Raw genomic sequence first — 14942 nt, 5'->3', positions numbered from 1 at the left:
TTTTAAAAAATATATGTTATTGATTTTCTTACAGAAAGGAAGGAAGAGGGAAAGAGAGTTAGAAACATTAATGAGAGAGAAACATCGATCAGCTGCCTCCTGCACACCTCCTGTTGAGGATGTGCCCGCAACCAAAGTACATGCCCTTGACTGGAATCGAACCTGTGACCCTTGAGTCCACAGGCTGGCACTCTCTCCACTGAGCCAAACCGGTTAGGGCACTCCTACCTTTCTTAGTTCACATTTCCCTTAGTGTCTCAGTTGTTTTTTTCACAGTGCCCCTAGGTCAGAAGAAAGATCTAACCATTCCATTTATATTAAGTCTCCCAAATTTAAATATGTATATCCTAACAAGTAATTAATTGTTTGAAAAAAATAATATACCTAAGTAGAAGGAAGTCACATTTTAATTTTTGTTTCATTCTTAATTACAATTAGCTACTAATGGATCATATATGCACCTGTGTGACACGACACAGAGTCATGTTCATAGGATCAAATTGGACACTGCTACTCATTCTCTGCAGTGTGATCTTATGTTGAAAGTGTGAACTACCACACAAGGAGTTTACGTGGTATCTCACAGATACTGAATTTCATTCCGTTTACTGTCTTCAATTGTTTAAATATCCTGAGACACCCCTGTACATTCATCATAGTGGCCTGGGTCACTTTGGTATACAGTGTGGGAAACACCATTTTAAGTGATTTTCCCAGGGAAATACAGCTAGGAAGAGGCAGAACCAAAATTGAAACTTGAATATTCTGACTCCTGGCTCCAACTCTTCCTCTTAACCCATTTTTAGAGCCCTTCCTATGGGGTCATGTTTCACCTCCACTCAGACTCTTCATTTGAACTCAGGTTCCAACAAAGAAAATAAGGCCCACTCGGGTCTTTAAAACAGAGGACATTTGAGATAGAGAATTGCCCTGGTGATGGAAGAGCTGAGAAGCCAAGAGGACAATGAGTCAGCCCCGACATGAGCAACCGGGAAAAGCCAGGACCCCTCCTGTGTCCGCAGGCACGAAGGTGGTGTTATCCGGTGGGAACTGGACCCGAGTGGAGATGCAGCCGCGGCCAGAGACCTCCCAGAGAGGAGAAAGGGGAAGAGGGTGGGATTTCTTCCCTTCTCCTGCCGCTGTCTTTTCATCAGCGCCTCCATGGGCCACGTCTGCCTCAGAGCCAGGGCGCAATGGGACCTGGGGATGTAGTTCCTTATGGTACAGAGCATGGAGGGCAGGGCAGGAAATGGACCTGAGCAAACAGGCAGTGTGCCTGGCACCAGAAAGTGTAGTGTCTATGCTTCATTCAATACTTCCGTTAGCAGCTATTTACCGAGAACTCACAGTGGGCGTCAGGGGTCTTGCTAGCAGCTGGGGATCCCATCATGAGCAGCATGGTCCTCATCAGAGCCTGAGAAACACAGGGTAAGGAGAATAAACACACGGCCATTGGATTATAAAGTGCGCTGAGTGCAATGCAGGAAGCCATCACAGTGCTGACAGCTAGTGATTGAGAGGAGAGGTACGGCCTTCTAGCGTTTTAAGTCGGTTTAGTGACTCTTCAGGTGTGCGTGCAGAAAACCTGTGCTCAGGAAAGCATATGCATATCTAGAAAAAGTTTTAAAAGGATATTGTGACTTAACATATGCTTTTAGGTCTTTATTGTCTCAAACCTGTGTGTGTGAGATTGTAACAGAATGGGTGCATGTTAGGAGGAGAGAGAGAGAAGAAAGAGAGAGAAACAGAGAGGGAGGGAGACAGAGACAGCGGGAGAGAGAAACAGGGGGAGAGGGAACAGTGCAAAGGAAGATTCCTTCAGGAAAACATCCTAAGGAGCCAGAGGGCTCAGGGCAGCTAAGCTCTGGCAGGCCTCCTAGGCCCCACCTCCCTGCCCTCTCATCATAACTTGTGATCTGAGAGGCATGAAAGAATCTGAGCCCTTCCCCCCGCCTAACCCTCTCTCTGGGCCGCTCGGCCAGGCTCCCAGTGAAAACCAGCTCAGGAATCGGAGGGGCCACGCAGGAGGTGGCGGGCGTGCAGGCAGGTTCCTCACCCGGTGGCCATGGGCGGTAACAATGGACAGCCGGGCGTGCACGCTTACACATCGCTGGCCGAGGATGGCCCCCGGGCCGCTGGGGAGCCGCCCAGAAGACCCACGGGCCGGCTGGTCATGCACAGCATGGCCATGTTCGGCCGGGAGTTCTGCTACGCGGTGGAGGCGGCCTACGTGACCCCCGTGCTGCTCAGCGTGGGCCTGCCCAAGAGCCTGTACAGCGTGGTGTGGCTGCTGAGCCCCGTGCTGGGCTTCCTGCTGCAGCCCGTGGTGGGCTCGGCCAGCGACTACTGCCGGGCCGGCTGGGGCCGCCGCAGGCCCTACATCCTGGCCCTGGGCGTCATGATGCTGCTGGGCATGGCCCTGTACCTCAACGGGGACACCGTGGTGTCAGGTGAGTGCGCCGCGCAGGCGGGCGGGCGGAAAAGGGTCCTACTGGGCCACTCCCAGGAGTGTTTGGATTTCTCCATGGGACACTTAACAGTGGTTCATCTCTCCTAGGTTTCCAGGAACTTCCAACTTGGAATGACCCAAGGTCTGTGTTTGGGCGATTTTACTTTCAGAAACATGAGGGTGCATTGTTGTTGGCTTGGGGTTTGTGTGTGTGTGTGTGTGGTGTGTGTGTGTGTGTTTTAAAATAGAATTAAATTTTTGTCTACTTTATCAAGCTTAGTAATTTCACAATTTATTAATTGCCATGTCTTTTGAGCGCATTCCATGTTGTTTAGTACGTTGTCAAATTAACCAGCTGTAAGTATTTGCAATAAATTACCCGTGTGTCCAAATAAGGGTTAACCCTGGACAGAGCTTTGTGCGGAGCTGCTTAGTGGGTGCAGGGCATCTGTCTGCAGCTCCAGGGGACATTTTGGCAAATTCTGGACAAAACGGACGTGACGGTGAGCACTTTTTCTAGACATTAATCAACCACCAATTAATCAGTAATTAATCAGTAATTGGTGGAAGTGGATAAAACGTTGCACTGAAAAGAGGATCTTAAATGTAAAAAATAGCACACATGTTTAGGCCTTTAACTCCCAGGCAAGCAGAATGTCTGATAATGAGGCAGGATAATTAGTTATCTTTCATAGATAGTTAAAAGAGAGCGTAAGTACATAATTGTAGGGTATTTCTGGAAGAATCTCAAGAAAACCCGGTAAGACTGCTGCCTCCAGGAGGGGTATGGAAGGACTGGCGGTGAGAGGTGGAGGATGGGCTTACTTTCACGCCATCATTTAAAAAACATGTGCAGATATTACGTATTAGTCTCAAAAAACTAACTAAAAGCAAGACAAACTAAGATTGGATGGATGAAGTGTGGCATATCCATAGAATGAATATTATTTGGCTGTTAAAAATTGTGAAATTGATCTTCATTAATTGGAATGCAAAGACCGGGAGAGAGTTGGTTATAAACGGGCATGTGCACATGGTCCTGTGAGCCAGTGCTTTTCAAAGCCCGGTCCTCCAGCTGCAGCATCACTGGGGCTCTTGAGATGCAAATCCCCAGGCTCTACCTCAAACCTTCTGAGGAATCATAGAACCATGGAGAATCATGGGAGATGGAGTCCAACCTTCCAATCCGTTAACAGGTCATCCAAGCACTGGTCAAGTGTGCTAAAGCTTGAAAAGCACTGCATTAAGGCACAAATGTACACCTTTCTCTGTGTGCCTGTAAGTGCATAAAGGGACGTGTGAAGGAGGGCCATCACTGGTGCTAGGACCTGAAATATTTCCCCAGATTTTCTATATTGTTGAAATGGTTTATAATAAGCATGCACAGTTTTTAAAACCGGTCTAAAGAGCTATGATTCACATACCGTAGAAGTCACCATTTTAAAGTGTACAATGAAGTGCTTTTTAGTATATTGGCCAGGCTGTGCAACCATCACTCTATCTAATCCCACATTTAAAAAAATATATATTTTATTGATTTTTCACAGAGAGGAAGAGAGAGTGATAGAGAGTTAGAAACATCAATGAGAGAGAATCATCAATCAGCTGCCTCTTGCACACCCCCTACTGGGGATGTGCCCGCAATCAAGGTACATACCCTTGACCGGAATCAAACTTGGGACCCTTCAGTCCACAGACCGACGCTCTATCTACTGAGCCAAACCGGTTTCAGCTAATCCCACAACATTTTCATCGTCCCCCACAAGGAAACCCGGTAAGCATTAGCAGTCACACTCCATTCTCTCCTCCCCACAGGTAAAGGCAACCACTCATCAGCTTCCTGTCTCTATCCATTTGCCTCTCCCAGAATAATTGTTAAAATCTAAACGAAATAGAAACGTTTTTATGTGGAAAACAAAATGAAATGAAAACAAAGGGAGATCACAAGAAGGTTGGGCGGGAATACCAATGCGGGTCATTTCACACCCGGACTGAGGTGCCCCCGTTCATTGCTCTTGTAGCGCTGATCGCTGAGCCGCGGAGGAAGCTGGTCTGGGCCATCACCGTCACCATGATGGGCGTGGTTCTCTTTGACTTCGCCGCGGACTTCATCGACGGGCCCATCAAAGCCTACTTGTTCGATGTCTGCTCCCACCAGGACAAGGAGAGGGGCCTCCACTACCACGCCCTCTTCACAGGTAGAATATTCCGGAAAGCCTCTTCTCCAGCTCCCAGACAGAGAGCCCCTTCCACTGAAGCCATCCCGTTGAGTTTTTTTTTTTTTGAATGAATGAATGGATCACTTGATGGAATGCCCCCATCACGCGGGGCTCTGCTCCCAGTGCATTTCTCTAAACAAAGTCAGCTTGTGACCAGGCTGCGGAGTTTGGCAAAGGAAGTTTACATAAGAGCTTTCTGAAGAGCCATCTGTGGAGGCTTTACAACCGAAATGAAAAGAGGCCTTGTGCACCTTACGTTTTGGTTGCTTAAAAAAAAAAAAAAATCAGTAATGTAGCATCAGCATTACTTTAGAAGCTTGTTAAAATGCAGCTTCCTGCCCTCTCCCCCCCCCACCCCCACCCTCCTTTACTTTGATTCCATGGGTTTGGGGTAGGTGCATTTTTTTGGGGGTAGGTGCATCCAAAAGGTGCATTTTTTGGGGTAGGTTTTGGGGTAGGTGCACCCAAAAGGTGCATTTTTTTATGAGTCCCCCAGATGATTCTGTGGCAAGTATCCCAAGAACCACGTTTAAAAAACAGAAATAGAAACAAACCAAGCAAATAAAAACAAAACACCCTAGCACCGTGGTCGGCAAACTGCGGCTCGCCAAGCCACATGCGGCTCTTTGGCCCCTTGAGTGTGGCTCTTCCACAAAATACCACTGCCTGGGTGAGTCTACTTTGAAGAAGTGGCATTAGAAGAAGTTTAAGTTTAAAAATGTGGCTCTCCAAAGAAATTTCACTCGTTGTGCTGTTGATATTTGGCTCTGTGGGCTGATGAGTTTGCCGACCACTGGCCTAGGAGATTGCTTAGTCCTATAAAGACTGGCATTTCCTCGGCCTCCTGGTCTGAGAGAAGCCATGGCAGGAGGACGTGGGGCTGTTCTCGGGCTGTGGCGGGCCTCTGCGGCTGCTGTTGGCCACGCACGCAGAGCTGTGCTGCTTGCATTCAGCAGGCACCTGTAGGGCTGCTCGAGGGCTGGGGTTCTCCTGAGGCCACAGCGCCCTCCTGGCCCAGGAGCATTTTTATACCGAGGGGCGGGGACACTCTGCCAGTCTACCTTATTTGATCAGCGTCCTAGCCCGGCCAATCCATTTCTTTCTCATGTTGCTGCATTCCCTCTCCTCTATGGGCAGGTAGATCCCAGTGAGAAGCAGGACCTCGTGTTCTGTTGATTACGTCTCCATTGCCAAGAGCAGTGCCCGCAGATGGAAGCCACTGGGTCACTATTTGTGGTCGGGGCACGTGTTTGAATGGCAGACACGGCAGGACTGGGGCTGCCCAGGATAGAGTGCAGTTCCTCTCACTTCAGGGAGGAGGGGGAGCAGGGGTCCAGTCCTGTCTGGCCCGGCCCTGACCATCCTCTCTGCAGCATAGAGATTCAACTGCCTACTCCTGGCTTAAATCCTATAATCCCTTCGGCTCTATCTTAACGCACTGGAGTCAATTACAGCACAGCCATGGGGGACTTTCTGGCTTTTGAACAGGACACAGTGAGAATGACATTGCTCTAATATTTGGCAATGTGACTACCACTTCCCAGGTTAGGACAGTGTTAGCCTAGGCCAGTGGTCGGCAAACTCATTAGCCCACAGAGCCAAATATCAACAGCACAACGATTGAAATTTCTTTGGAGAGCCACATTTTTTAAACTTAAACTTCTTCCAATGCCACTTCTTCAAAACAGACTCTCCCAGGCCGTGACATTTTGTGGAAGAGCCACACTCAAGGGGCCAAAGAGATTGCGAGCCTCAGTTTGCCGACCACGGGTCTAAGCCAAACAACCAATGCTTTGCTGCCTCTGATATTCAAAGATTGAGCCTTTATATTTTTATTACTTTTTCAAGGCTAACACATGATAGCGTTCCTATGAGTTTGAGACAATATTTGGAGGTTTTCTGCTATTAGCATAAGGTGTAGTCTCGGCAAATACGTATAATTTTGATATACTACCTTGGTTTGGGATCTTACTACATCTTATCTGAGCTTTGTATTTATCCCTTAACTGTTTTCCAGCCTCTCACTCCCTCCTACTTTGGTTGAACCCATACATAGCTTCCAGATTCATCTTCCTAAAAGACATACCTGACGGCTCAACGACCTGCCCAGGGGTCGCTCCTGCATAATATCACTCACCTCCTGCATAACCACCCAGTTCCTAGGCAGGTTCAAAGCTCCCCGGCCTGTTGCCACCCTGCTCTTCACGCTTTGCTCCCCACCACTCCGTCCACACTCTGTGCTCTAGACAGTTCCCCGACCTGCTCCTGGGGCGCAGGCCACGTCTGCTTTACCTGCCGTGTCCCTCCCGCTCCCAGCACCGCCCCCAGCACCGCCCGGCAGAGCACTGGCGCTCAAAATAAAGCGCAGTCTGCCCTTTCCCTTTCCGCTCCTGGGTTTTCACTCACACGGAAACTCCCTTCCCCCTGTCCTGCCAATGGCCATGAAAGCCGCTTGGACACTTTCACCCCCTACTGGGAGAAGGCCCCCCCCTCTCCTAAATTTGGGGCAAACTCAATTTCTAACTTGGTCAGGGACTTCACCCACCAAATAACAAAGGATGGAGGTTTATCAAGTGGATGAACACAAAGGTACACAAGGCAGATGGCTCACAGGAAAAGAAGGTGGAGGTGACGGTTCTAACAATTCCGCTCAGACATGCCCGATTCACCTCCTCTTGGGGCCCATGTGGTCTGTTCGGCTGTCATAATAGAATGCCACACAATGGTAGTTGTTAATATTCTGGCAAAGGATCTTAGGCCTGGAGCAAGGAAGCATTTAAAAGGATTCAATGCCAAATGTTCCTAAGTATTTCGTTCCCTCCAGCCCACCAGGCTTGCAGCAGTATTACTGGTAGTTTCCAGTGTGTGTGTGTGTGTGTGTGTGTGTGTGTGATTCGGTGAGGAACTGGCCCCATAAACACCTTTGGAAGTAGGATGGGTGATTGGTGAGGCTCGGCCTCTTTGGACTTTTCTGTTTCTCAGTACTTTAGTGCAGGCATGAGGTTGGCTCTGGTCTGGGTTTCACGGCTGGACCCCTGTGGCCCCTCCTTTGTAAAGGCCGTTATCTAACGTGGCTGCTCCAGCTGATGGCCTGGTGATCGGTTCCAGGGCCCCTCGGAGGCTGATGTTGTCAATAGAGATAAACTCTGGGACAGAGATGTGAGAGTTGGTGTTAGCCTTTGTTGGGGCTAAAATGGCTGGGATTTTTATAAAGACTATCTTTGAAGATAAAATCCTCAGTTTAAGGAGCGGAAGCAAACAGGAAAGCCTCCAATTAATCCCCAAAGCCCCCTACCGGCTTTTATCATGTCTGGCAGTGTGAATAAAGCTTAAGTATTTGGGTAATTTCCCCAATCATCCACTAGTCCTTCAGGGGATGTTCTGTTGGAACTCTGAGCTATATCCCGCAGTAGCTTTGGGACAAACAAACACGGGGTTGCCTCTTTTGTCTTCCCACCCCACCCCCACTTACCCACTCCGGCCCCAAAGAGAACCGAGGATGGGAATTCTGAGTTATCTGTAGCATGTGCCAGGTTTTATTTAACTGCTTAATGAGTGAACCAATAGGGAAGACAGAAAGAACACTTTTCCCAAGTTCCTGCACTGTGTGTGTGTGTGTGTGTGTGTGTGTGTGTGTGTGTGTGTGTGTGTTAGGTGATTTTGCCCAACTGTAGATGAAAGAAAGTGTTCTGAGCACATTTTAATTAGGTGAGGCTAGGCTATGATCAATATAATATCAACTTACTACATTTCCGATCCATGATGGATTACTGGGAGATAACTTCATTGTAAGTCAAGGAACATCTTCATTCTCTTTTGCTTCTGGGTGAGGCTCAGAGTTAGGGTTTCTGTAGGAAGTCAGCTGCTCACCGGGTTTTGGTATTGATTCTGCCACTGTATGTGCTGGTGTTTTATGGTATTATCATGCTAACTGTCAGGAAACTCAGACAAGCAGGACCACCACCCTCTTCCTCCCAGCAGGATGCCGTCATCACATGATGAGAAAGCACACAGGTGGGAATGGAAACCAGGCAAAATTCCAAACCCCTTCTTTTCAGCTGTCACCCATCACTTAACCACTGTGGCCTGTGGCTTTTTCATCTAATTCAACTTCCTGAGCTCCAGACAGCCTTCTACCACTAGAGCTTTTGGACTCATTGATATGTTGAACTTTTATGAACTTCATTGCTAATTAAGAGAAATCTTGCACCCTGACTGGTTTGGCTCAGTGGTTAGAGTGTCGGCCTGTGGACTGAAGGGTCCTGGGTTCAATTCTGGTCAAGCGCATGTACCTTGGTTGTGGGCATATCCCCAATGGGGAGTGTGTGGGGAGGCAGCTGATCAATGTTTCTAACTCTCTATCCCTCTCCCTCTCCTTCTCCCTTCCTCTCTGTAAAAAAGTCAATAATAAAAATCAAATTATTAATAGTCAACATCATCTTGTTACTATGAATTAAGCACCAAAAATAAACTTTTCAGAACTTCTCTATACTATTTAAGTCCCCAGCTAACAGTTCTAAGTTCTAATTTATCATAGGTTTTTTTTAAAAATAGTTGTTTACTTATCTGCTTCTCTTACTTAGAATTGCCTTCTTATTTATGGTCATATCCTCAGAAACTATTAGAATCCCTTACATATATTTTAGTGCTCAGTAAATGGCTTTTTTGTTTGTTTTTGTTTTTGTAAATGTTAACTGAACCATACACAACCAGTGGACACAAAACTGGACTAGTGAATCCTCCAATTAAAGAACTCAACTGGCCTAATACAAATCCATCATTATATTTATATCTGCATATTTATACTCATGAACTAATCACCATTCCATTGAACAGTGGATGATTTGTTTTACATATCAATTCTTTCAAATGGGCAGGTGTCTTCTATTCTGCCCAGTGGAACAATACATTTTAAGGAGAAAAGAAGAATCAAGGGATTAAGTGACATTATAACAACCACTGATCAATGGTTGCACATGAGAAATAGTTTGAAAAAAGGGATGTGTACATTTTTTGTAGCGTTGATTAAGGACAGAGGTTCTCACCTGGGGGTTATTTTGCCCGTAGGGGACACCAGATCATGTCTGAAGACATTTGTGATTGTCATAACTGGTGGGGAGGGTTGGAGAGGTTGTTGCTGACAGATGGTGGGGAGAGGCCAGGAGGCTGCTAACATCTTAGAACGCACACCGCAGCCCCGTCCAGCAGAATGATCCAGCAGCAAACGTCAGGAGTGCCGAGACTATGAAACCCCAATTAGATAGACTCTTGAATACTGCTTTGCACTTAATGCATTTTTGGTTGACTGCTTGGCTTATCATATGACCTCTGACACTCTGGCATACCCACAGTTGGGTAAAGAGAGCTATTGTTTCATGATGACCTAGAGGCACCACAAATCTCAGAACTGCCCTCTGAATCAGGCTATCTCAAGGACCTCCCCTTCCTCTCAGATCCTGGGCACCAACCACCCACAACAGCCATATGTGTCATTTATGTGTTATGTATATGCCCATCAGCAATAACTGTATCATATGCTCCCGTTAGCAGAGAATGTATGTTTTACTGCATTGCCCACCATTGGCCACAGTTTTCCATAATTCCACATTCATACACTTTGGTACTCAGGGCATGGCAATGATACTTTATGTCTGTAATTCGGTGGTTAAGCAGTTGGTCATCTGTAAATATCCCCTATGGCAAATTGCAACTAACCAGAATGTGAAGTGGCCAGACTTGTCCACTCTCCCACCATTCTTTGATCTCTGCAAACTTCCATCACCTTAGAAAACTACTTAGCAGGTAGATGATAATGGAAATAATTGTGTTTATTGCTGTCAGAAAGCAGTTTTTTGGGGGCTCTTTCAGGCCAGGTATTTCCATTTTTAGGGTAAGAATATAGTTTGGAAAGGCCACAAGGATTCTGATAGTGCCAATATTTACTATGCACTTGGCGAAATCTGCACCGTTTCCTAGTAATGATTCTACTGGTAGGTTATTCTTTCATTCTTATCCCTGTATTCTGAGTGAAGAAGCCCAAGGTCACAGCATGTACATGCCAGAGCAGAGCCCGGAGCCCACCCACCCTTCCCGGTCGCAGGTGGCTTGGCCTCTCCCTGTGACCTCTGCAGTCATAACCAGGCGCCTGTGCTGGCCTCAGGGAGCTCTCCCCTCCCCTCCCCCAAGGGCAGGGCCCAGGCACCAGAGAAAGGGAAGCGGGTCTGCTAAATACACTAACACAGCTCTCCCTTGCTTTCCAGGTTTTGGAGGTGCCCTGGGTTACCTCCTGGGTGCCATCGACTGGGCCCACCTGAAACTGGGCAGACTGCTGGGCTCAGAGTTCCAGGTCATGTTCTTCTTCTCCGCCTTGGTCCTCACGCTGTGCTTCACCATCCACCTGTGCAGCATCCCCGAGGCCCCCCTGAGAGATGCTGAAAAGGAGGTCCTCCCGAAGCCAGCCCCCCAGGGCCCTCCACCGCCATCGGACAAAACGTATGAGTACGGCTCTATTGAGAAGGTTGGAAACGGTGATGTGCACTCAGCGCTGACGGTGCAGGGAGAAAAACCCAAAAGCCCTGCTGACCAGGTAACCATGCAAATTCTTCTTTCTTTACCTGAGGAAACATATTGTCATTCCCACCAGTCTCATTGTTTTTATTTTTATTTTTTGATTATGCTTTGTCTTTGTTTTGTCTGAAGTGAAGGGTTTTGTGAAGTGTAATTGGATCCCCAAGCCCTCCGTAGCTATTATCCCTCAGAACTGAAACTTGGGACTGCAAAGCAAAGTGTGCGCGTTTTTCTCTCCGCAGAACACCTAACCAGGGAAGACGAAGCCAGGTGCAAAGTGCCAGGCCGTGCATATGAGGCCACAGAAGCATCTTCAGTTCGTACATTAGGGTTGTCAATATGTTTCTGCAATTACAGTGTCCAGGGTTGGTAACTGTTAAATTTGTATTTCATGAGCTGATTAGGTATTCCTGTTAGTCCACTCCCAGTGAACGGCTCAATGAATTAATTAGCTTAATATTTCCAAAGAAAACTATAAAATTCCAGAAAAATGGAACCAGGTTAAGACAGAAAAAATGGTCAAGGGCAGTGGTCGGCAAACTGTGGCTCATGAGCCACATGTGGCTCTTTGGCCCCTTGAGTGTGGCTCTTCCACAAAATACCACAGCCTGGGCAAGTTTATTTGGAAGAAGTGAAATTAGAAGAAGTTTAAGTTTAAAAAATGTGGCTCTCCAAAGAAATTTCATTCGTTGTACTGTCAATATTTTGCTCTGTTGACTAATGAAGAGACCAGACCTATGCTGACCAACTAGAGTAGCTGGTGGTCCATGAGGCTATTTACGTTAAAATTCATTACAATGAGATGATAAAGTGAAAGCTTCCATTCGTTAGTTGCATTAGCCACATTTCGAACGCTCAGTAGGCCCATGGAGCTAGCAGCTACTGTAGAGAATACTGCTGATATAGAACATGTCCATCACTTCCCAAGCTCTGTATCCTCCCGCAAGCTGAGTTCGAATACCAACACTGCCGCGCCAGCACAGCCAAGGGTGACCCTGAGTAGGGGCGGCTAAAAGGCTTAGAAAAAACAGACAAGAGAAGGAAAGCTGGGTCTTGGTGGGATGCTGCTTCCTGAGAGAAGGCGACAACGCCCACATGCCGTGTCTTTATTTTATAGCAGATGCCACGAGGCAAAGTAAGGGCGTGATCAAGATGTTTACAACATTCTCCTGGGTTTCAATCCTACTCACCTACATGCACCTGACCTCTATCAAGCCCACATCACTCAGGCACGTGGTGCCATGTGTTCAGACCACAGGTTCAAGCTCACAACTAAGTTGCTGGCTATCACGGTGCTGGAAGGCCCTGCCCTCCACGCTGGATTTGCACGTGGCCATGAGAGGACTGTGCCCTCTCACCAGTCTGAGGCTCGAACCTGTCCAAACATGTAGCTGCTCCCCACACAACGCCTCCGGGACAGAGCACAAAGGGCTCCTTACTGGCAAAGAGGCTGTGGAAGACCTCACTATAAACCTGGCTCCTGCAGCGGCTGATGGGTGCCCTCCATTCAGAAAAGAATGCCAGCTCTTGCTGTGGGTGCCTAATGATGGGGAGCATGTGTGTTCAAAGCCTGCCTCTTCCATCTCTGGAAGGTCTGACCGTGGGCACTTACATGTAGGTGAAGTGAGAGAGGACTTTCACCTACCTACAGGGGTAAGGTGACCAGACGTCCCGCTTTTGGGGGGACAGTCCAAAATTTTAACCATTTGTCCTGCCTCCTGCGGCATTTTTAAAAAGTCCCAATTTTTGGAAAGATTCTTTTAAATCTTTTGGACTTTTTTTTAAAATGCTGCAGGACACGGGACAAATTGTTAAAAATCAGACCTGTCCCGCCAAAAGCAGGACGTCTGGTCACCTTATACAAAGGTTTTGTGCAGATAGCATGAGCTTACCCATGCCCAGTTACTGGGAATGGTTCCTGCCACAGAGTGAGGTGTTAGGTATCGCTGCTGTATAATAACATTATGAGCCTGGTAGGATGCTGAGTGCCCTCAGCACAAGTAGGGAACAGACTAGATCTGCCCTCGCACAGAATTTCCAAGCACGCTCCGTGAGTCTCCTCTCCTCCAGGAGCTCACCTTCTCCTGCTGGGGCTGGAGCTCTGGGACCATCAGGTTAGGGTGTCCGTTTGGGCTCCGGAGTGAGTCAGGGTATGGGAGACCCTGGTTAAGTTGTCCAATAGGTAAGTTCGCTTCTCTCTCTTATAAAGGCCCAGCTGGATGCATTGGGCTGCCCCACTGATTCCACCAGGGACCTGAACCCTTCTGCTTGGTTTTTATTTTTTCTTGTGTTTTTTTAAAAAATATTTTATTGATTTTTTTACAGAGAGAAAAAGAGAGGGATAGAGAGCTAGAAACATTGATGAGAGAATCATCGATCAGCTGCCTCTTGCACACCCCCCAATGGGGAATGTGCCCGCAACCAAAGTACATGCCCTTGACCGGGATCGAACCTGGGACCCTTCAGTCCGCAGGCCGACGCTCTATCCACTGAGCCAAACCGGTTTCGACATGGACCCTTCTGTTTTGTTGCTTGCATTTTGAACATGGAGCTTTCATCTCGAGGTCCAAGATGGCTTCTGTTATCATTACGTCCACATTGCTGCCAGCAGGGAGGGAGAAAGGGACACAACTCAAAAGGTGCAGTCATCACTTCTGCTGACGTGCTGTTGACCAGAACCTAGTCAGTGGCCACAGCATGGAGACTGTAGCCATGACGTGGGAGCCATACGCTTAACTGAAACTTCCGTTTCTCCCAAGAAACGGAACAGGTATTGCCACCTGTTAGTCTCTGCGCTCACTGGCTCCTACTCCCAGCAGCTGCCTGCCCCGGGGAACCTAACCTGGCCCCGCTCATCGTTTCCATCTGTGAAGTGAAGAGAATGGCTCCTCCTTGCAGAGGATTTCTAAGGGTTAAATAAAGTCAAGAATGCCTGGCTCAGCGCTTTACACATAGGGGAGCGTTATATGCTGGTTTCTCTTTTCTAAAGCATCACAAACTCAGAATGAAAAACAGGCAAGTTTGGGATGTTGGAGCAGACAGAATTTGGGGGCCATATTTTAATAACTAAAAAGAATGAAAAGGTGAATTGATATGTTCAAATGCATGCAGTTTTATTGTCCTTATGCCTTCCCTTGTCTTGCCCTCTGAGAATCCCTGCTCATTTCTGGTGGCTCTACAGCACATTCCACAACCCCTTGAGTCCAGAGCTTCCTCATTGGTCCCCTGTATGTGATGTGGAGTCTTCGTGTGAAGTTATTTCACGTCTGTCTTGTTTGCTGACTCGCCTGTATTTTCCTTACAGTGTGGTGAGGGAACTCCCTGAGGGCAGGGTGGCCTCGGCACATTCCCCATCCTTTTTCTTTTAAATTTATCTTTTTTAAAAATATATATATTTTATTGATTTTTTTACAGAGAAGAAGGGAGAGAGATAGTTAGAAACATCGATGAGAGAGAATCATCGATCAGCTGCCTCTTGCACACACCCCACTGGGGATATGCCCACAACCAAGGTATATGCCCTTGACCAGAATCGAACCCGGGACCCTTCAGTCCGCAGGCCGACGCTCTATCCACCAAGCCAAACCGGTTTCAGCTATTTTCTCATTCTTGACATTTACCTCAGTGCCTGGCACATAAAAAGCTGGCAGCAAATGTTCTGGTGGTTGTTAGTTGAATGGATGTAGCAGAAATGGCCATCTGACATA

The 14942-nt window shown here is 47.5% G+C and overlaps 1 protein-coding gene across 2 annotated transcripts in view; it reads left to right on the top strand.

Annotated features, from left to right (window-relative positions):
* Positions 1 to 2065: 2065 nt before the first annotated feature.
* SLC45A2 (solute carrier family 45 member 2) overlaps positions 2066 to 14942 on the top strand; it is a gene marked incomplete at both ends in the record, with an annotated part of 26389 nt that continues 13512 nt past the window's right edge. Inside the window, 3 exons of one of the 2 annotated variants that reach the window (XM_084881908.1) lie at positions 2066 to 2450; positions 4471 to 4647; positions 10929 to 11254. In XM_084881908.1, the coding sequence (XP_084738034.1) occupies positions 2066 to 2450; positions 4471 to 4647; positions 10929 to 11254 (888 nt within the window). The remainder of the gene's footprint in view (positions 2451 to 4470; positions 4648 to 10928; positions 11255 to 14942) is intronic. The other variant, XM_084881909.1, reaches the window with a different exon arrangement.

This window comes from Pipistrellus hanaki (assembly GCF_964339955.1).
Source record: "Pipistrellus hanaki genome assembly, chromosome: 4".
Taxonomy (NCBI): Eukaryota; Metazoa; Chordata; class Mammalia; order Chiroptera; family Vespertilionidae; genus Pipistrellus; species Pipistrellus hanaki.
This window is presented reverse-complemented; position numbering and strand designations above follow the sequence as displayed.